Raw genomic sequence first — 23589 nt, 5'->3', positions numbered from 1 at the left:
CTGGGATTGGTCAGTCTGCCGGCACTTTAATTTGTATGCACCCACTGGGGGGGGGGGAGTGAGGGGGGGGTTGGCGCCAGATTCGGGCTAGTGCCTGCGCAGTTGTTTATGGACTGGCGCCATCTTTTAGGCGCCGGCTGCCTACACTCAGAGAGGAGCCATGCTCTCCCACATAAAGAAGCACCCAGGCCTGGTTTCTCTCTCAGTTGCTCCTCTTTTGGTTTGTTTTGCTTTGCTTTTCATAGCAAAGGCTAGTAGGGTATAGCTCCACCTGGAGTGGTGCTACAGTCTCTTCTCACAGCTCATAGGATGTGGAGGGAGCACATCTAGTTCTATGAGGAAATTCCAAGCTGTCTTCCAAGGACACTACCCCATTTTGCAGGCTGGGAACAATATGGGCATGCCTGAGTTTATATAGGCACATCAGATGGGGCATTCCTCCCAACCCTATGACAGACACACTTAGATAACATTTTATCATTCATTTATTATCCAGTTATCTTATGTTGCCTTATTATGAGCTCAAGAAAATGCATCAAGAACTGTTGATAGTTACCATTTTGTAAAAAAAATCGAAACTTCTGCAAATGTGTAAGGCTTTGATATTGACAACAGTGATAATAATTGCCAGCAGTTGATTGTTGGACTTCCTTGAGAAAATTCACACTTGGGGCAGCTTCCTTCCAATAAACAAGTTGGTATTGGATGAGTCAGATGGCAGAAAGCCTTAGGTTCCCAGAGCCCCTTGCTGTGTGTTCTAAGACCTTACCCTAATTCTCAGGTGGAGGGCAAACCTATAGTTCTTCTTTAGGCATTCATGCATTATTTTTCACTATCTTTTTCATGAAAATGTCTGAAATTGTTTTTAAAAATTATAACATTTTTCTCTGCTTAATTTTTCCCAACAGGGTGATTTCTAACACAAGCATGTTACTTAGGAAAACAAAGGGACTTTGAGGTTAGAGAGATGGCTCAGCAGTTATAAGCATTTGCTGATCTACAGGACATGGGTTTTGTTCTCAGCACACACACAGAGGCTCACCACCATCTTAAACTCTTGTTTCTGGGATCCAGTGACTTCTTCTGATCTCCATAGGCACCAGTCGTTACACACACACACACACACACACACACACACATGCATGCACACACAGGAGTACATACACACTCACCCATAGGCAAAACATTTATATACATAAAATAAAAACAACCAAAAAAATTTTTTTTTGTTTTTCAAGACAGGGTTTCTCTGTGTAGCCCTGGCTGTCCTGGAACTCACTCTGTAGACCAGGCTGGCCTCAAACTCAGAAATCTGCCTGTTTCTGCCAGTGCTGGGATAAAAAGCATGTGCCACCACTGCCTGACAACCAAATATTTTTTCATAAAAGAAAAGAAATGTACTTGAAATATGACATGAAAATAGAAAGTAAAATTAAAGCAGCACAGCACCCTTGCATGTGACACTCTCCTCTGCCATGCTTGAAAGACTGAATTCTGCCTGGGACTTTTATTAGACTCACTTGAAAACCAGAGGCAAAATTCCCCAAGTTATCTTTCCCAGTTAAGGTTTCTCATCTTTTCCCACCTTAGTACTTATAGCCTAGGAAAAGATAAACATCTTTTATCCTTTAAAAAGGTCACAGCAGGGCTGGTGAGATTGCTCAGTGGGTAAGAGCACCCGACTGCTCTTCCGAAGGTCCAGAGTTCAAATCCCAGCAACCACATGGTGGCTCACAACCATCTGTAATGAGATCTGACTCCCTCTTCTGGTGTGTCTGAAGACAGCTACAGTGTACTTACATATAATAAATAAATAAATCTAAAAAACAAAAAAGTCACAGCATACTTGAAGAGGAACGTGAACCATCCTATGTCACGTACAGGTGTGTTTTCTTTTGGTCACTCATGAAAGTTACCAAATGAAACCTCTTTCCAGAGATTCACATTCTCCCCTCTAAATCCCCTTCCTCTCCCCTCAGTCGTTACCTACTTCACCCTCATCCCTCTTTCTCCTCTTCTTACCCCCATCTTCCCTCAGGTTCCTCTCATTCCCAAATCTTCCAGACAACATCTGTTGACCAAGTTAATAGTGTTTGAACTCAATTTGGAGAGCTTCTCTCTCAATTTGAATTATTCACTAAATACAGTGAAATGAAGCAAAATGTATTTTGAGATTAATAAGTAACTTTAATTTTTTTGGTAAATACATGATTGATATTTCCACAATGATCTGATCAAAAAGCCAAAGTCTATAATTACTGCTCACTACAGAATGCTCCCATATGCCCTGATGGGAGAGAATGGGTCACCTATTTGTCTATTGTCTATTGTGTTTTTTTTTAAATAAAGACTTCTTTTAGTGTTTTAGACAGTATATTCGGATGAAATTCAATGGCACTTTTGCGGGGTTTTTTGTTTGTTTGTTTTGTTTTGTTTTGCCTTGATTTGGCATTCTTTCTTCTAATTGATCTTTTGCTTGTTTTGACTTTTTTGTATGTATCTATATCATTTTTAAAAACTATATATTTTCCTCTTTCTGTCAAGTGAGGCAGTAGAGCTCAAAGCTGTACTTAAACAGCCAGTCAATAGACATATGTAAAGATAATGTACTTGTTCATAAATCACCACCTTTCACATCATTGTCAAAATCTAATGATTGATGCAGAACAAAGACTAGGGAGAGAGATACACATGAGTAAGCTCAAAACTTGCCCCTACTGTTCAAGTGATGCTGTGTGCCTGAGACTCAGCAGTATTTTGAGGACTGTTAGGAATTTTGATGAACTACTATCCTTATTTCTATTCCTTATGGTTATTTACCAATAACCTGTCCATATCATAACTATATCCAGGGTGTTTTTTCTAGTTCTGCTCATAACTTACTGAGGTGACTTCAGCTCTCAAAACATAATAAGCTTGAAGTTCTGATTTGCACTGTGTTTGCTAGCTCCTCATCTGTCATCTGGCTTACAAGGAACAATTCCATAAAAGACAAGAAAGATGCTACACACATTGTACTTGGAAGCCACAGTCATACACATCTCCATAAATTTGCAAGATGATCACTATATTACACTAGTAAGTATGACATCCTTTATTTATGGAAATAGGCATATTTTTAAACTAAATAAGCACAAATAAAACTACTGAGCATGAAGACACAGAATAAAGAATTATCCCAGGGGCCCTAGCATGGGGCACAGGAGAGATGCCAGATTTTTTTTTCTGACAATGAAGTACTCTCTTCAATTTGAAAATCTACCTTTTGTAAGAAATTTCTTAGAACACTGATAGGTAATTGAAAGATTAATCAGACAATATAAGAAAAATAAGATCCTAGTCCAGCCAGTTAGAAGCCTGTGTGCCCCCTTCAGGAAGCAGAGAAACTGCAGGATCTCAGCTTCTCCATGATGCTATATCTTGGAGAGTTCTTCATCTTCTACAGTTGCTTGGGTCTCATCTTCAGCTGTGTTCCTTGTCCACCTCTCTGAGGAGTGCACTGTTGGATGTGCCCAATGACTCATGGTAGCTTTACCAAGCCTTGAAAGTGATTACCATCAGGATCCAATCAGGTCATTATAAGAACTATGGGGGAATCATGGGAAACGCAAGCCTAGAATGTAACTGACCCTCTGGCTTCATTATTTCATTACTCTGTGGCCCTATTCACCTGTAGTCACAAGAGAGGAAGAGAGACTCTAGATGCTCCCCTCAGTCCTCATTTTAATATGAAAAATTCACAGAAGGTTGTGACATCTGTCAACCTCTCACTCGTTTCAGTACAAATAATGTGTTCATACAAACAGCATGATTTGCATTACTAGATTTTAAATAAATTATAATAGCTATGCCATTAATTTTAATAAGTGATTATAATATATACTATGTATCCCTTATCAGTATTGTTAGGAAAAAGCAGCCATTTAAAGAGCATTTAACCTGTGCATGGTACATTGGGTCTTAGGAACACTGGCCTCCCTCCCAGCATTGCTTACTTTTAAAAAATTAAATATCTACCAGTCAGGCATTTGATTTCTTCTTCCAAGGCACACTCACTTATAAATAGATACCAGTAAAATGTGCTTCTGACAAAGTAATTCATTTTTCCCTCTTTTGTCTGCCTTCCTTTCAGCTTATTTCAATGTATCACTCCCTCAGTCATCCATATGTCTTTCTATACTATCATCTGTCCAATTAATTATCTATCATCCATCATCTAGTCATCAACCCATACTTTAATCACATACCTATTATATCTACCCACCCATTTATCTAATACCCACTATCCTCCCATTCTTCTATTTGTTTAGTTTTTATCACTTATTCATCCATTTCTCCACCCATCCATTAATCTATAATCTGGCTATCTACCCACCAACCTATTAATCACCTACCATCCATCATCGATGTACCCTTCTATCAATCTACTTATTTATCTTCAATCCCTATGTTCCTCTATCTATCCACTTACCTACCTACTATCCAGACATCTACGTATTGATTTACTTATTCCACTATGTATCTGTCATCCATCCATTCTTTTGTTAAACTACTTATCTGTATACATACAAGCATGCTTCTATCCATTTACTTATTTATTCATCCAGCCATCCATTCATTCATTCTTTTATATCTATCTATCTATCTATCTATCTATCTATCTATCTATCTATCTATCCTTCCATACTTATATGCATTATCTTAACTATCTGTCCATTCACTGATCTATCATACATACATACATCTACCTGTCTATCCAGTTATCTAATTGATATATCATATGTTTTCTGTCACTTGTCATCACTAATAACTTACCTATTGATTATCTATTATACATCATCTGTGTGTTGCATCTGCCTATCTATATTTCTAATTATTTATGTATCACCTATGATAATATATTGACATATTTTTGTATACCTGGACATACAAGTTCTGGTCTAACTTCCTGACAGCTTTGATCATCTTTCCCATTGATCACAATATTGATCAACAAAGGGAGTAATTTTTGCTGGCCTGTTTGTATCAGGAGATTTAACTCATTGAAATCTATAGTCCTAAAGTGCCCACTTTAAGTCAGTAAGCACATCTTATGGTCGATAGAGATAGGAGTTCACATGCCTATAGTCTGTTGGTGGGTCGAACAAAAACATGTCTAATATTTAGCATAATATTAATAATCACATCAAGTGTGATATTATATATATATATATATACATATGTTCTATATATGGTATTCTTTAATTATTATATGTGTTATATATGTGGGCCAGTTTTTCTTTTATTATATACAAGCTCAAATTAACTCAAGGTTGAGTTTCTTTATTAAATGATGGTTTTAGCACAGAGGAATGTATCTTTTGGTTTTCTTCTGTCATCCACCTACCTGCCCATGTTCCTGTTCATGCATATATACCTCTATCTAACTCTATATATCTATCCATTTATTCTTCCATTCATCCATCCAATTATCTACTAGAGGTCTGGTTGAGAACTTGCCCAGTGTGAGTAAAGACTTGAGTGCCATTCACTGAAATAGAAAAGGGAAAAAGGAGGAAACTTCAAGACTCTGCACAGTTAAATGTAGGATTGGATCATTTGTTTCTTGGTCTCAGAAGAAATCTCTTATGTTATTGGGAATAATAAAATAAGATCAACACAAACATTTTAAGAGATTCATTGTAGGGTATCTTTAAATCATGCCTCATTAACTACAACAGTCTTTCTTCTGCTTATATTGGCTTATTCTTGGTTAATCTAAGCATCTGGGTTGCCATGCTACATATTTGAAAGACATCCGACTTGAAGTGAGCTCATATGAATTTCATTTTAGAGCTCACAGTAATTTGGATCAAAAAGAACACTTTAATTACACAAAATTCCGAAATGGAAGTCAACCAAACCTTGACTACTCGTGTAGTGACTAGAAGCAGCTTGGGGATTGTTTGGTATCCATGAGCATTCTCAAGCCAAATTGAAGCCTGAAAGTATATACCAATGTGCATTGCCACAGAATGTCTGTATTTTGCCTAGTAACTGTGTCTCCCCTTTGGATTTAGGTCATCAAGCTTGCTTTTGAAGAGTTTGAGTTGGAACGAGGGTACGACACCCTGACAGTCGGGGATGCTGGGAAGGTGGGGGACACCAGATCCGTCTTGTATGTGTGAGTATGCCATTTCAGTGTTCTTCTCAATGTGCAGTTATGTGGGCAGGTGTTGGTTGGCTTGCATTGATAAGTGCCCTCCCTCAATACACCCGGGGTGATCACTCTGATTTGCATGAGGACTAACTGAAGATCACATTTTACCAGTATGGACTCTTTTCACTAAAATGTTTTAAGAGTATGTTTATGGCAAAAATAAAATTAAAGCAAGAGGGCAAAGGACAGAAATCAGCAAGCATGCTATCCTCAACTGAGGTCACCCTGTAGCTCCTCTCTTCCTTCCCCAGTGAAAACAGGTGTTTTCCAGGTAGAGTTATTTTCTGGGATAATGCCACTTGCTTGCTGGAAACTGACATGCTCTATAAAACTACCCAGTAAAAGAAGGAGAGATTGCAGAAAAACTGGCCCTGAGTTCCAGCAGGCTCGGAGAAGGCTGCAGGAACTCTGCTGTAGGCCTCTTCATGTACCTGCAGCTGGAATCTTTCTAACCTGCAGCAATGGGCATTGAGCTCTACTTCAGGTGTGTTCAGGTCTGAGTTCTTGTCAGTTTTCATCAGATATGTTTTTTCTCAAAATAGAATGTGCGATGTAGGAATGTCCATCTGTGTAGATCATGAGCTGAGAGGAAAAAAACTTGCATTGTCTTCTCAGATGGCTTCAGGCAGGAGCTTTGGAAATCACTGGTGGAGAAACATCTTTCACTCATGGCATGATGCTAAAGGACTTCCTTCTCTTTCCCCAATTTGTGTGTATGGTGCTATTGGTTTCTTTTTATCCAGCGGAACTAGGCCCATAAACTGCACAATTTAATAAATGTCTATACAGCTAGAGCAGCCATTCAGAACAAAAGCTGTGGCACTTCGTGTTGGGTTTTATACTTTCAATATCAAATATGTTTTACACACCTATCTACCACCGAAAATGACAAATGCATGACAGTTAGAATCAGAAAAGCAATTAGCTTTATTGGCAGTACCAGAGAATAGGAATCAACCTATTTGTCCATCAACAGATAAATGATAATAAAAATCTGTGGTTACATAATGGAATAGTATTCAGCTTTAAAGACAATGTAATGACAAAATCTGCAGGAAAATGGAAAATCTTAGAATGTACAAAATCAAGCAAAGTCATACACTTTCAGGTTATTAAAAACCCAATATAATGTTCCTCATAATATATTGGATCTAGCCAGTAATGTGTGTATATGTAAACAAATGTACACAAGAGAATAACAGAACATGTAGAAAAGAGAAAAAGAAAGGCTAAATTTTAGAGAGTGAGAAAGAACTGAGGCTGAATGTGCATAATGAATATGAGTTATTATTATGTATTATTACCTATGAGTTATCATTATATATTGATTGCATATGAGTTATGATTATAAATTGGTTACATATTTATAACAGTTGCCAAACTGTCAGATGAAAATTTGCTTTTCCTCTTTTTCTTTTTACTTTCTTTTTTTTTGTCTTTAAAAGCAGAGTTCTCCACTGATAAGTGGATATTAGCCCAGAAACATAGAATACTCAAGATACAATTTGCAAAACACAAGAAAATCAAGAAGAGGGAAGACCAATGGGTGGATACTTCATTCCTCCTTAAAATAGGGAACAAAATACCCATGAAAGGAGTTACAGAGACAAAGTTTGGAGCTCAGATGAAAGGATGGACTATCCAGAGACTACCCCACCCTGGGATCCATCCCATAACCAACCAACAAACCCAGACACTATTGCATATGCCAGCAAGATTTTGCTGAAGAGACCCTGGTATAGCTGCCTTGTGTGAGGCTATTCCAGTGCCTGGCAAATACAGAAGTAGATGCTTACAGTCATCTATAAGATGGAACATAGGGCCCCCAATGGAGAAGGTAGAGAAAGCACCCAAGGAGCTGAAGGGGTCTGCAACCCTATAGGTGGAACAACAATATGAACTAACCAGTACCCCCAGAGCTCATGTCTCTAGCTGCATATGTAGCAGAAGATGACCTAGTTGGCCATAACTGGGAAGAGAGGCCCCTTGGTATTTCAAACTTTATATGCCCCAGTACAGGATAACGCCAGGGCCAAGAAGTGGGAGTGGGTAGGTAGGGAAGCAAGGTGCGGGGGGGTATGGGTAGCTTTTGGGATAGCATTTGAAATGTATATAAAAAAATCTAAAAAATAAAAGCAGAGTTCTCTAGGGTAACACTAGGCATCTGTATTGTGGCATGCTTCCAACTGGCCTCAAGAACAGTGGCAATCCTACAGTGTATGACATTATCTGCAAACCATTTGTATTGTGTATAGACATGGGCTCATAATCGAAGATGGAGTTTCTGCCTTGATAACACTTCCTGCCTCTGTGACCCTAAGGGCAGCCATTTGAGCTCTGTGTCTCCCTGCCTGAATACTAAACACACACACACACACGTACACACACATGGAATGGCTTTACTGTCACCATAACAACTGATTCTTAAAAAAGGAAGCCACTAATATACATGAGAGTGATTTTTAAATAAATGCAAAAGTTAAAATATTTAAGGGAATGCCATAGAACATCCCATGGGCTGCTATTATGGATCTAAGCTCATACTCTCATTTTTAAAGGCTTTTTGTTGGTAAGTGAGCAATGGCAAACTGTGTGTTACAATGACATAAGTGTTATTAGGACCTCTTCATAATAGCTCAGATCTATAAGTGAAAATCTAAATGGCTGACTGAATCAAATTGAGGTGTCCTCTGGGAAGCATAAGGTAACAGGAGCAAAGCGCATTTAATCAGCTGAAGCAGAGGAAGAAGAGCCTTGGAGACTCTTTCTTAGTGTCTAGCCCCATCTTAAAGGGTGGGGAGATGCTGGGGACTCTTCTGGTTCCTGTAATAAGCAGGTAAATCCAGGTAACCTACCAACAACCCAATTTGAGTAGTATGCCTTAGGTTATGATTCTTAGTGTAGGCTTTATAATCTATTTGGGCAAATGACAGATGCACTGAGACTCAGTAAATAGTGGTCAGGCTATAGATTCATGCAACTTCCTGATGTGGATTTCAGACCATACAGGCTCCAGCTTCTCATATACTGAGATGATACTGAGTGCACTGGAGCCGGTATTTCACTGCTCCTTCTCTCGGGTGAGCTGTGGGTTCTACTCAGAACTTGGAAAGTATTTAGGAAAGGAAACAACCTAACAAGGAGACAGCACCCCCAAAATGTGGTTTTTTACATTCCGGATTTCTGTTCATGGATTTTATTTTCTCAAACTTTGTAACACAAAACAAAATCCTTAAGGGTTCAGGACTTCATCTGTCACCCCAGTCGTCCCCAAAGAAGGATGGATTTTCTCAGGGTATTTGTATAGCATGGCAAACTCAAAAGAAAATCAAATAACTAACTTAACAGATCTCTGCTGAGCTCTTTCTGAGAATATATATTGACAATTTCCTCAAAATTAAATTGAAAACTGGCAAGGGGAGATATTGCTTTACCTGGCCTCACTCTAACTGGCGGCAACAGAATTGTGTTACTTGGGTGTCCTCAGGACTGCAAGACAGGAGGTAGATTTTTAAACGTCCACCCCTCTATGGGGATGAAGAAAACTGTGTGCAAGTAGCAGCCTCCATACAGGTAGATATATGGATTAGATAATAAGGAAATGAGTTGATCCTCAGAGAATCATCATCCTGTCTTCAACCAGCTTCCAGATACAGCTCCTGCCTTGGTGTGCTGTGATTGACATCTCCCTAGTAGCCTGAGATGAAAGGATTCTTTCTCTTTGTATTCAAAGAAAATCAGGGATATGGATCAAGACCAGAAGGCACAAGGCCAGGGTCAGTGCCTAGCATCCCTTAAAAAAAAAAGGAAGTGAGAAGCGGGGGAAGGAAAAAAATGCACAGAGTCCATGTCTGCCAATCAGGTATCATTGATATGAGCATGAAGAGTCTCCCTTCCTCATGGAGGGCATAGGCAAGTTCTGTTAGGAAAAAGGACAGAAATTTGTCAATTTAAATGTTGCCTATTCACTTTTCATAATTATAAATTATAGTTAAAATCCCAAGGCATTTAGCATGTAGGCACTGTGGCCTGTAGCCCACAGGATCCAAACCTCAGCATATGAGTTCCAAGACAATAGCTGCCAAAGAGCTGAAGTTCTACCAGGACACTTTGATGTGGTACAGGAGGTCTGCCCTGAACTATAGGCTGGCCCATCATTATCTTTTCTTTCTCTGCCTCTTGTCTCTAAGGAAAAAAAAAATCCCATGTATAAGAACGTGACTTGACAGTGATTCCCTTACTGCAATAATTACAAGTGAGTATCTCTATAAATATCAACCCTTAATAGCAATAAGACAGCTTCCAGTTGTGTCTTATAGGAAAGATTTCCTGGTGGGTACCCTTATTAGTTGGTCTTAGCCTTAAATTCAGGCGATGTCAAGAAATCTTCTACATACCTAAAACAATCACATGGTTTGGTTTCAGATGTTACTGACATCTAAGTATATTTTGACTGCATCTGTCAAAAGAGTAGAGGATGTTGGGCAACCTCAGCCCCCTAAAACCTATGCTATGCTTACACATTATTGCCTGGTTCGTGTGTGTGTATGTGTGTGCACGTGTGTGCATGCATGTGTGTGTTTGTGTGTATGTGTGTGTGTGCATGAACCATGGAGGCCAGGTTGGTGTTATTTTCGTCTATTGCTCTCCACTTAGTTTTTGATATAGGGTCCCTCACTAAGCTCAGAGCTTAGGTGGCTGTTGAGCTCCAGGGATCTACTTGTCTCCCCTTCCAACTGCACTGTCTTACAGGTGTGTATTGTCATTTCTGGCTGCTTTAATGTGGGTGCCACAAATCCCATCTCAGTTTCTCTCTTTCTCCACTCCTTCCTGGACATTAACCCCTGACAGTCACTGACCATCTCTAAAATGTTGTCACTAAATGACGGTTCTAGGATCATACTCTGTGTGGTGGGCTCTGCATCCTTCCCCCTGATGCTATGTGCTTCTGCTGTAGACATCACTCACTAGCAAATGGCTGGGGTGTTTCATGTTTTGATGGCTATAAAAGACATGATGAATGTTTCTTTAAGGAGTGTTGTGTGAACATAAACTTTTGTTTCTCTTCAAAAAGTATCTATGGATGTGATTTCTGGGCTGTGTGCTACTCACTAGCTCAGTGTTCTGAGACACAGCAGCCTGTTTACCAGAATGGCTCTGCCAGAGGGCATGGTGTGTTCAACATCTCAGTTTCTACACTTCTATCTGCTTTTGGAACACCTTTCTTTTGTTCTGCTTACTGGGTGCGTGGTCATGTCTCTGCGGTATTTAATTTCTGTGGGTTTGTATATGACTATGTTGATCATCTTGGACTTCTTCAACCTCTATGCTTCCTCTTTTGCAGAGCACCTACAATACCTTTGTCATATTTTCTAATTGGATTATATATTTTACTTGAGATTTCTTTGTGTATTCAGGATATGAGTCCTTTTTAAATAGAAGCCCTCATCCCTCTCACCCATCCTTTCTTCTTCTGTGTTGCTCATGAATTGTCGCAGCATAAAGGTTTGGTATTGAGAAGGCCAGTGAGTGGACAAGAAGCCCTGCTGCTTTGGGGTAAAATCTATGGACTCTTTCCCTAGATCTGGCCTGGTAGTTCACCAAATGTGACTCTCTCAATGAAGAGAGCTTTACATTATATCTTGAAGTCGGTTTTCAAATCTAAGTTCATCTTTGTAGGATGTGTATGCAAGAGCTCGAGTCTGCCTTGGCTTCTGTATGTCAGATTTGCTCTTTATTTGAAAAGACTCCCTGTCTTCCTGTTGATGATTCTGTCTGGTGCCTTTGTCAGAAACCTGACGGTTATGTTATTATGACTCTGTTCTTGGGTTTTTCATTCTTTCTCCTCCACCCATGTATCTAGTTCTCCGTGAGAACCATAAAGGAGAGGTTACTTTTCTATTGCAGTGGTGAAATAGCTTCACCAAAGTGACTTAAGCAAGGAAGGACTTAATTTAGTTTAGGGTTCTAGAGGTGTATAATCCTCATGAGAGGGAGGACATGGCATGACATCAGGTGAAGCAAGCTGGCTGGTGACATTTCATCTGCATACAGTAAGCAAAAAGTACGAACAGTACAAAAGTACAAAATAGAATGAGATTATAAATCCCCAGAGCCTACATCCCAGGGAAGTATTCCTTCCAGTAAGGTTGTATCTCCTTAGGGTTTATAACCTTTCCAAACAGTACCACCAACCGGGAAACAAGTGTTTACACAATGAACCTATGGGGAATATGTCTCATTTCAAACCACCATAAGGTATTTAGCAAGCTCAGGCATTAATTTCATTGTTGTTAAGATTCTTTTTCTCCAAAAATATTTTGCTGTTGGAGGCAGGACTCTTCCTTATAGGCTTGAGAGCAGCTAGGTACAATGTACAAAATCTGGAATTGAGGTAGACACTTGAAACCAAGTGGTGTGCTGCCTATGTACAGAATCCCAGTCCCTGAGCATGGAAGTCCCTCACGTGTTTTGCGGTTAGCTGATGACTGCGTATATTCCCTTCCTAACATATTCACTTAGCAGATTACACATACCATCATGCATGTGTCCAGGAAGTAAATTCTGGTCTATAGTCTAATTCTTCCCTTATAATCCTGTTGCATTCATTTCCCCAGTATTTAGTTGAAGATGTCTGGACCTAGATTGATATGTGTTGAGTAGACTTTATCCTCCCTCCATTCCTTTGTCTTCACTGGGGCTTGTGTTTGATCCACCCTTGCTTCTTTATGAAATGAGCTGCAATGCCTGCACTCATGCTGCCATTTGCAGGAAGAGTTAACAAACCAATGTTAGGATTCTGGCATAAAATGTGCAGTTCTCTAGAGAAGCCACCTGGGGTTGGGGGCTTTAGCGAGAGAACATTCTCCTTTAAAAGCTGATTCTCTAATGGCTAGGAGGTTGTTCAGATGGCCACTGCATCCTAGCTGAGTTTAAGGATTTCAGAGATCTCATGGGACTTGGGATACTCATAAGTCTGTTGTGTTTATGTGCTCAAATCTCTCTGCAGTAATTCGCATTGCTTTGGCAGTGTTGGTGGAATATGTGAATATCCCTACCTCTTTATCCCTGATGCTGGTCACACTCTGTCCCACTTCTGCCAATTTACATAGGATTGAGGGGTAAAACCCATTTTGGTAAGGAGCATCTCTGTTTCATCTGCTTCTGTTGGTTCTGTCACCATTCTGCTGGCCTCTGCTGACACCCAGCTCACCTGCTTACTTTGTTACCTCTGATCATTGATAATCAACTTTTGTATGTTTGGAGATTTTCTCCACCACATTGTATTAATGACTTCCAGTTGGATTCCATCTTGCTCACAGGACACATTCTATAAGATTTCTGCCCTTGCATAGCCAAGTTCTCCTAAATAGTCCACACAGCCTCAAACCTACATCAATCCTTGAGTTCAGAAAGCACCACCATGTTCAGCTTCTTACCACTTGAAGTTGGGGTTATCATTAAACTGAGGCTATGCCACATTGCAATTTGCCTACTATTCATATATTAAGATTTATTTGTTTTATTTATATGAATACCCTGTAGCTATCTTCAGACACACCAGAAGAGAGCACCGAATCCAATGACAGATGGTTGTGAGTCACCATGTGGTTGCTGGGAATTGAACTGAAGACCTCTGAAATACCAATCAGTGTTCTTAACGGCTGTGCCATCTCTCCAGCCCCGATGGTCTATATTTTTACTTTCTGCTTTTTGTAGCAAATTTCTAAAACTTATTGGTATAAAAGAGCAGATATCTAAATTCTCTTAGTTCTAGAAATTGAAACCTCACTAACCTCCTAGGTTCCTTTATCTGTCCACCAGATTGACAGACCAGTATTTTAGATAACGAGCTGGTTTATAATGTTTGGTTTAATTATTAAACATGGCTCATAGAACTCATGATGTGGAGATGAGGCCATGTTATATATGACCATATTTCCACTACATTCCCTGTTCTTATTCAACCTGGAAGATCCCAGCCACTTCATTCTTTCTAAAAATTTTTCCTAAAATTCCTAGGGCAAGTAGGGTAGGTAGGCTACCTACCTTTAATTTGTAGTGGTAAGCCTTGGCCTGAAATTTTTCCTTTTTTTTTTAAATAGGATTCCCTATGTTGTGAAGAATGGGCTAGAATATAGCACCTGTGGTTGGCAGTTTAGTGGTGGGCTGGCCTACGAGGTCCCAGGTGGAAATTCTTATCATTCACATCATAAGTCCTTTCTTTTCCTCAAAGTTTTTCCTTTCTTTTGTTTTCAAAAATAAATTATATTCGTCTTCTAGTGGATTTGCCATTACTGAGTTCATGTCAGTTCTGGGATTTATAGTTTATGTTTCTTACCAAATCTGATAAATTTCACATCAAAAGTTACTTGTTATAATACTCTGTCAACTTCTTTTTCTTTGCCCCAGACCATACTTTGTCACCTCTGCCTCTGTGCAAGGTGCTTTGTTCTCAGTCTCCTTAACTTTGCTAGTGGCCCCTCCCTCTAAATTATACTCAGTGAGCAATATTTACTCTGTTTTGTTATGCATTTTCAGATGCAGTTTTCATCCAGAGTCTATTGTAAATGGCTTGTATTTTATTCCTAAGATTTCTTCTCTTTTCATATTTGCAGAGAATTTGTAATCATCATATATTGTTTCATTAAAGTGTGTGTGCTTTGAAACCTTGGGGCCCGGCTCCCAACTCTGAGTCATTTCAGCAGTTGGAGGATCATATCTGCCCATTCAGGTTGTGATTTTCTGATGTTCTTGTTTCAAGGTTGCATCCTGGAGAGCTTTTCTGTCTTGTTATAATGTGCAGAGCATCGGTTAAGTCCTTCATTTTAACAGGTCTACCTTATGCATCAGCACTGGGCTTGGCCTCTCATTGTGGCTGATGCTCTGATGATTTTAATGTACATTTTGCTGTTCCTGCCTGTCCATGCTTGGAAGATGCCACAGTGGTGTTTTTTCAGGGAATGAACCAAATGCTGTAAATGACCCAATGGGGTAGAGAACTGGAAGTCTTTGGGATTTCCCTGATAGTGCTTGAACCTTCACCTTTGCCCGATTCTGATGGAGGAGGTGTCAGGCTTACTTCTGCAGATAGATTATTCCCTGGCCAGGCTGGCTCTGAGAACATCTAACTTGCTTGTTCTTCCTGATACAAATGTAGCCTTGAGGACTAGAGACATGGAAAGTGCCTGCTTTGAAAGAGTGAATACCAAAGTTAGAGCTTGAGTACTCCTATAGAAAAGTCAGGTATGATGATAGGTCCTTTTGCACTGGTGCTGGGGAATTGAAAACAGGTTGATCAGTAAGGTTTGCTTCCTAGAGAGTCTACTTGAACTTGCAAGATCAATGCCAGTGAGAGACTCTGCCTCAAAAATAAAGGAGATTGACTCCTGGGGCACAACACTTGTGATTGACCACTAGACTTCACACACACACACACACACACACACACACACACACACACAGAGAGAGAGAGAGAGAGAGAGATAGAGAGAGAGAGAGAGAGAGAGAGAGAGAGAGAGAGAGTGAGGCAATAAGGATGATCATCAAAACCAGAGGACTGATCACCCGCATCCCGTGGCCTGGCTGTGCTGAGTAGGAAACGTGAGAAACTGGCATCCACTGGGGCCTTTATCAACTTTTTTATCCCTTTGAACTGTGAGATTGAGAGGTGTGAATTCGATATTTTTAGATTGTTTATGTGATCATTGTTTTGGGGGTTAGTGAATTGAAAGAAAATATGGCAAATGATTGATGTAACTCATATCCCTTTCCATGCCATCTGACTTGAGCAGACCCCAGCCCAGTGATCTGTCTGTCACACTTGTGCTAGAAGCTCATGTCAATCAAAGTAGCAAGTAAACTCCAGCATTACAAGACTGGCTCTGGGGAACATCGGGACTCTAAAGTACACACAGACACACACACACACACAGACAGACACAGACACACACACACACACAATCATTCTGCATTATAGCATTGCATATGACATATTCTCTTAAACCCACTCTCTTGTTTAATTTACAGAGTCAGCTTGATTTCCATATTAGAGTCTCATTCCTTCTCGCGCACCCAGCCCATGTAGTGGTACCTGTCACATGTAACCAATAATACTGAGTTGGAGAACCCCATGCTCATAGCAGGTAGACTGAGTTATAGCTTACTTCTTTTCCTGACAATGATGAGAATCTAATCCACATCCATATATATGAATGTGAATAGAGACTCCCAGAAGTTCTCCTACTTCATTTGCTGAACAACTAAATATTCTCCTGCCCCAGATGACTCTGTGCCTGTATATGATACCAGGCCTTCATACCAGAATGTCCCTGAGTGTACTGATATTTTTCTTCATCTCTGTGTTGACCACTTTGTCTGTGGATAAAATAGAACATACCTTGTATTTATTACTGGGAACTTGCACCTGATACTGCATAGACCCAACGCATGCCAATGTCCCCACAAATAGATGCATGCTAACCTCTCAAAGAGTTGATAATCCAGACATGGATGAAGAACTGTAAGGACTGCTAAGTGGTTCAGATATGGGTCACTTTTTATCTTGGAGGCAGCACTTCCTTCTCCAATGACCCAATTTATAATTAAGGTTGACATATTAAAGGTTAGCTCCATTTTCCCTCTAGGAACACGCTGGAGCAAAGCAGGTGTGATATAAAGCAGGTGCTACATGACATCAATTTCATGTCTTGACAGTTGTGTGACATGATTGGATCTTTATTTTCTCCCAACTTTGAGGAATTTAAAACTAGTATAGAGTAGAACAGGAATAATGTGTGCCTGAAGCCATAATATTAACACAGGTTCAGGCCTATGTCACCCCCATCTGAGTCAAGGTCAAGAGGCGTTACTTTACTATCCAGACACTACTGTGTGTGTGCTTCTGTTCCTCTCCCATCACTTGCCTGATTCACCATGATCCTTTCTCTACTCATCATGGTACTTTTTTGGGGGGAGGGGTTGTTTTTGTTTTTGTTTATGAAACTGTGACATGAATGAAAATACATTCTGGATTGCTTTTGAGAGTTCAAGTCAGGTAAAAAGCTGGTATAACACTTCTCAAATAGAAGGAAGTGAGCAGAGCAGGTTCCTGAAAAAAAGAAGAGCCTTGGACTGCGGCATCAGCTGTAGCAGTAATTTCATTACTGTCCAGAGATGAACCTTGGAGAAATAAACGGCTGCATGAACTTCTTGACTCCTTTCGCTACGACTGTCAAACATCAGGACAAATATAAATATGCCCCAGCAAAGAAGTGGGATCCAGGTGGGAGGGTTGCTGTTTATCACCAAAAAGAACAGCTACTGAGTAACTGGGAAGCACTGAGAATCTGGCAGCTTCAGGAGTCGACCTTAGCTTGCAGGTGATGTGTAATTAGAATGATTTTATTCTTAACTTGGATGAAGATGCAGGAACAACTACCATTGGTTTAGTGAAAACTGTAACTGTCTTTAAAAATGGTTAAAATTCTATCTTCTGGTTCGTGTTCAAGTAAAGCTAACACCTGACTCCTTTTCAGTTTCAAGTTAGTGTGAAAGTATATGAATGAGTGAATGAATGAATGAATGATTCCTATCTTAAACCCCCAAGCAGTTGCAAGTGCTCAAGAAGGCTGTGGGCTTGTTTTATTCTCTCTCTCTCTCTCTCTCTCTCTCTCTCTCTCTCTCTCTCTCTCTCTCTCTCTCTGTGTGTGTGTGTGTGTGTGTGTGTGTGTAAGTGTGTAAGTCCTATCAAATTAAATTAAGTTTAGAAATCTCAAAGAGATACTCAAGGTTGACATTTCCAACATTGACATTTCCTTTTGTTATAAACTGTGTTAAATACTTTAAGCTTGGAAACATTAACAACTTTACATTATTGAAATTTTCAACAAGTTTAAAAAGTTAATTAACATGAATCTAATTAGTTTAAAAAGAATTAATTGTGACAAAGTATGATTACAACCCTTTTTCGTATGCATGCCAATCAAATCATTTGGAGGCTTAAAATAAACTCTAAAATGGGACTGGCTACAGGAACAGGATTTGACATTTGATTGAGTGAGCTGTGTGAGCAAGTACAGCCATTATGCTTGCCTAGTCAATTTTGAGTGAATTCAGAGTAAGACTGGATTAAAATAAAGCACAGTGAGCAAACAAAAGAAGTTCAAACCTGCACCTCAGGGTGTGCCTGAAGTAGTAGTTACCTTGGAAGTGTGCCTCTTTACAATAGGTGAGGAATTTCTATATGATAATAGGTTTTAACAACTTAAACTCCTGGGAAGGAAGTAACCAGAGAAGGGGCCAAGTCAGGAGACCCCAGTGGTCTGCTAAGAAGTGGTCTATGTTCAGGCCAAGCCATAGCCATGGAGGCAAGGTAGAGTCTGGGAGGTCGACACTGTCAGAAATCCTTCAGGGCATTGTCCTCCTCAGATGGAAGATTCCTGCTGGCAAGGAGAATTCAGGAGATTCAGAAGCAAGAGCTTCTGGCTCTCCTCACTACCAATGTTTCTCCCTATTCAAGTAAGGAAGGAAGTGTCTACTCAGAGCAGGGAATGAGGAATGAGCAGGAATACTTGAAGAATGCGGATACTATAGGCCATGACTAGAGGAAACCAGAGAAAAGTGACATAGACCTCAGCCCAGGAAAGAGCAATGGCTGGGCTGAGACCCATCAGCTGTTAGAGGGCTTGCTGTGCCAATGAGAACACTGATGGTCAGGTACTCCTAACCCACAGAAATGCTGGGCTGGTTCATGGCCTGTCTGTAATTCTAGCCTTGGAAGGCAGAGAGAGGGGAATCCCCAGAGCAAGCTGACTGGTGAGACTAGCCATATTGTTAAGTGCTGGGTTTGATTGAGGTCTCTGCAACAAAGAACGAAGTAGAAGTTTAATTCTCAATGGCAAATCTTAGGCCTCCACATGCACATATACAGTTGGGTATATGTGCCTAAAACATGTAGTCATGGATATACACATATGCACATACCACACACATATATACATGAAAGGAAGGGACAAAAAATCGTTGTCATTTTACACTCATTCTGGGATGTTGTCAAATGGGGAAGCCTTGGGGTTTCCAGGGACAGTAGAGAAGACCAGTACCAGGTGTCTGGGCTGGTAAAGACACAAGGCACCCTGCAGCAATTGTCTCTAGGAAGTCTGGGAGTCAACTCAATTGGGATCGAAGTGAACAATATTGTATGTTCTTGGAGCTCATGCATTCCTTTAAAGCATAACAAGGTGGGCACAAGGTAGAGCAACTGTTTCCCTGTCTGCCTGCAAAACATTACTCTTAACTCTCACTGAGAACATCAACAAATCCTGGGGAGAAAGCAAAAAAAAAGAAAAGATTTTCTACGGCATGGGAGGGAGGGTCTGTTTTGTTGATAAAATCAGGGAGCTATGAGAAATCTTATATCATATAATATCCATATGGAAACTCAGACTTCTCATGGGAAAGATATAGTAACTGTAGGCAGGTGAACATATAGTGATCTCAAAGGAAAAGAGGTTTGATGACAGCAAAGAATTGCTATGGACACAGATCAGAAAAGCAGACTGTCCACGAACTGAAGAGTTATTTGAGTACCAGCTCTGATCAATCACGTGTGGCCAGCCTGTGAACCCTGGCTGTTCATGCAAGCTTCTGGATACAACAACAGTGTGCTTGCTTTCTTCTTTCTGCTCATGTGCAAAGCAATGCCTTTAAAATTAGATATGATTGTCCTGCCACATACTCATAGTCTTGGGAATTACTACACAAGGAATGAAAGCAGAAAGCAAATGAAGATAAACTAACCAAGTGGAAAGGGAGTATCTAGAGCTCCCAGCCCCCCAAACACAGCAGCTTGGACGCTGGTTAAGAATAGCTGCAGATGTACGATGATGATTTGCATGAAGACCCCATGAAGCACAATAGGAAATATAGGGCAGGTGTGAGTTTTCAAAGACCAACATTACAGGAATGTGTATGAGAAATATCCTCTCGATCTGCAAACTTCTCCCCTAGGGACAATTTCTGATTGGTTAGGACTACTTGTTCAATTAGAAATCCTTTGCTCAGTAAAAATTAAGGAGACAAATAATGTCTCTAGGGCCTGGAGAAATGGCTCAGTGGTTAAGAGCACTGACTGCTCTTCCAGAGGTCTTGTGTTCAATCCCAGTACCCACATGGTGGCTCACTACCATCTGTAATGGGATCTGATGCCCTCTTCTGGTGTGTCTAAAGATAGGTACAGTGTACCCATATAAATAAAATATAAATAAATCTTTAAACAAAAGAATGTTTCTAAATTTTCAAGAGAGAGAGAGAGAAAGAAAGAGAGAGAGAGACTCAACAAGTGCATTAAAAGGGTTACAGGACCTGAAACAGGTATAAAGGAAACAAGACAAGGCCTTGTGCACTATTAGTGACTAGCCACAGGTATATGTAAAGCCCTTGTGAGCTCACTATATAAATTGCAGCAGAGCTAATATACACACTGGCTCCATGAAATCCCCATCGGTGAAACCAAGAACCTGTGTGCTCAGACACTGCTGGTGGGTGGAAAAAGAGAATGCTCACTCTGTAATCTTGCAGAGAGAAACCATAATTGTAGACACAGAAATAAAAAAAAAATACAAATTGCATGCTTGAGAATTCATATTAAATCACATGAAGAGTTATGCTGTGGGAAATCCTGCACATCACAGTTACATCAGCTTTAAGGATCAGCTGCCAAGCAGCTGAGCATGTTAGCAGAACATGATGTCCCCACACCATGGAGTCTCCCTCAGCAATGGGAAGAGAGGGACTGTTGGTATATAAATCATGTGATTAATCTCTGGGGAAGTGAGCCAAGTGCAGAAAGCTAATTCAAAAACAGACAATTGGTGGTCTCTCGTTTATGTGATAGCATAATGGATGAATTTAGAGCTAGAGACAGACTTGTGCTTGCCAGTGAGGAGCCCCAAGACAGTGTGAAGAGGCTTTGAAGAGGAACTGTAGGGAATCTCACTGTATTTACTACAGCCTTGGTTCCCAAGTCTACATGTGTGTAGTAAAGAGCTAAAACACACACACACACACACACACACACACACACGCAGAGAGAGAAAGAAAGAGAGAGAGAGAGAGAGAGAGAGAGAGAGAGAGAGAGAGAGAGAGAGAGAGAGCACTTTAATAAGAGGTAGGTCATCTATCCAGGCTGAGACAATACTTTATAAATCTGTAAAATACAAGCATTGGAAGAGATGAGAAAGAATGCATGTGGGCTCTTTATGTTATTTCTGACAACTTTATTAACATATTACTTTATTAGGAAAAAATTAAAAACACTAGCATTAATCACCTTCTCTCTGTATATACACACAAATGAATTCTAGGTAGAATTCATTACAGCAAGGAGCTCACGAGCACCTTTCCCTCAGGTCTATTTAGCAAAGTACTTTACAAAGTCTTATTTCACTTACATGAGGCTTAGAAAGGCAGATACAGCTGTAGATGTGTTGGCAAAGCAAGAGGGAGAACCAGAGCAAAGAGGGGCCAGGAGGCAGATTCCCTTGGGGAACTTGTAGGCTGGCTCTCTTTCTAAGGAGTCTTAGAGCTAGGATCTGTAATCCATGCACTGTTTGGCTGATTACAGTTCAACAAAATGCATGCACAGAAAAGCAAACAAATCTCTCTTGCAATCAAACAAGCAAACACAAAAGAGCAATCTTCCAACAAAGACAAATCTTCAGACATACGTGTGCAGCAAGCATACATCGCTCACCAGAACTCACTCGTTTTCCAACCTGAGTGTAACACAGCCAGAGCTACTTGGCATGTAATGACCGCCGTTCATCTTCCTTTGAAGACGCAGGTTTTCGAGGCCGTCTGCAATGAGAATGTTGGGTTGATAGACGGATGCTGTGATTGATGGTGCAAATCATGTGTTCACATTCCCGAAACCACTTTGCTGAAAGCAAAGCTTCCCATTTGATTAGGGACATTTGTTTTGGTTGAATTGATTTCCTTCCTGTACTTTTCCTGTTTCTACATGCTATTCTGTCGGCATGTTGAGTTCAGTCAATGGATTTGGTGTTTCTTTTCACTGGCTGACAGCGCAGGGGATGTGACCAGTTTGTCAATGCACAATGAATGCTTGGAGGGAACTGCTTTGAAGTTTGACCTGGATGTTCAGTGAACTCTGCTGTGTCTATTTCAACCACACACACTGTTCTTTTCAATATCATTATAATGCGTGATTACCCTTTAATACATCTTTAAAGAGAGTTTGTATGAAAGGTACATAATTCTAGACTAGATGACTAAATGGAATAATGAATGTGTAGGGTTTCTCACCTTGGAGAAGTTTGCCTTTGATGGTATCACACTATAAACTAGGGGGCCACCTGGGTTCATCTCCTGTCACATAGCACAGCTGGCTCTCTTTGTTTCTTTGGGTTTGTATGGATTTATCCCTATGCATCTTGTACTTGGGGAGCCTCTGATTTCCAGCAAATGGGATGGACTTTTTTTCAGTGAACTTCTTTATTTTATGTATATGATTGTTTTTCCTGTGTGTGTATGTGTACACCACACATGTGCCATGCCATTGGAGGTCAGACAAGGCCATCAGGTCCTCTGGAATTGGAGTTACAGATGGTTATGAGACACCATGTTTGTACTGGAAACTGAACATGGTCCTATATAAGAGCAATAAGTGCTCTTACTCACCAAGCAATAGCTCCAGTCACCTCAAGCTAGTTTTTAATGAAAAAAAAATTACAATGATTGAATCACTACAAAATAAATGCTAGTGATGATAACTATTTATATAAATATTTATATAAATATTTATATAAATGACAAGCTGTTACAGAGTTCTGAGAGCCTGGTGTGTGTGTGTGTGTGTGTGTGTGTGTGTGTGTGGTTTGATTGTTCAAGCAGTAAGACCCTCCTCTCAAGTAAAGTCCTTTGTAAAAGTCTGACCCTTTCCCTTGTGTGCAGGCTCACAGGCTCCAGTGTTCCTGACCTCATCGTGAGCATGAGCAATCAGATGTGGCTTCACCTGCAGTCAGATGACAGCATCGGCTCACCAGGGTTTAAAGCTGTGTACCAAGGTAAGCCTGAATCACCTTAATAATGATTCAATGGAAGATTTTAAAGTGGGCTGAGACCATTCTATACATGACAGAGGTCAATGAACAAAACAGGTTGGAACATGCTTCATAATGAGGCTAGTGCTCTGTTACTGGTTTGGAGTTCTATCTAAATGGCCTGTCTCTGGGACAAGAATACATGGGGCATGCCATTATCATGGCAAAATAACAAGAAATATGAATTTCAGCTATGGAGTGTGGGGTGGAGATCTCGTGGCAACATCATAGTGATCATTATTCCTCAAACTTTTCCTTACTCTCTGA

At 40.2% G+C, this 23589-nt stretch overlaps 1 protein-coding gene across 1 annotated transcript in view; it reads left to right on the top strand.

The window, feature by feature from the left end:
- Csmd1 (CUB and Sushi multiple domains 1) overlaps positions 1–23589 on the top strand; it is a 1626901-nt gene that overhangs the window by 1228339 nt on the left and 374973 nt on the right. The window contains exons 11-12 of the mRNA XM_085844142.1: positions 6060–6163; positions 23174–23286. Coding sequence (XP_085700268.1) covers positions 6060–6163; positions 23174–23286 — 217 coding nt within the window. The remainder of the gene's footprint in view (positions 1–6059; positions 6164–23173; positions 23287–23589) is intronic.

This window comes from Mus caroli, unplaced genomic scaffold (assembly GCF_978045245.1).
Source record: "Mus caroli unplaced genomic scaffold, Mus_caroli_1 scaffold_10, whole genome shotgun sequence".
Lineage (NCBI taxonomy): Eukaryota > Metazoa > Chordata > Mammalia > Rodentia > Muridae > Mus > Mus caroli.
The sequence above is the reverse complement of the archived record's forward strand: the minus strand, read 5'-3'. Positions and strand labels throughout refer to the sequence as shown.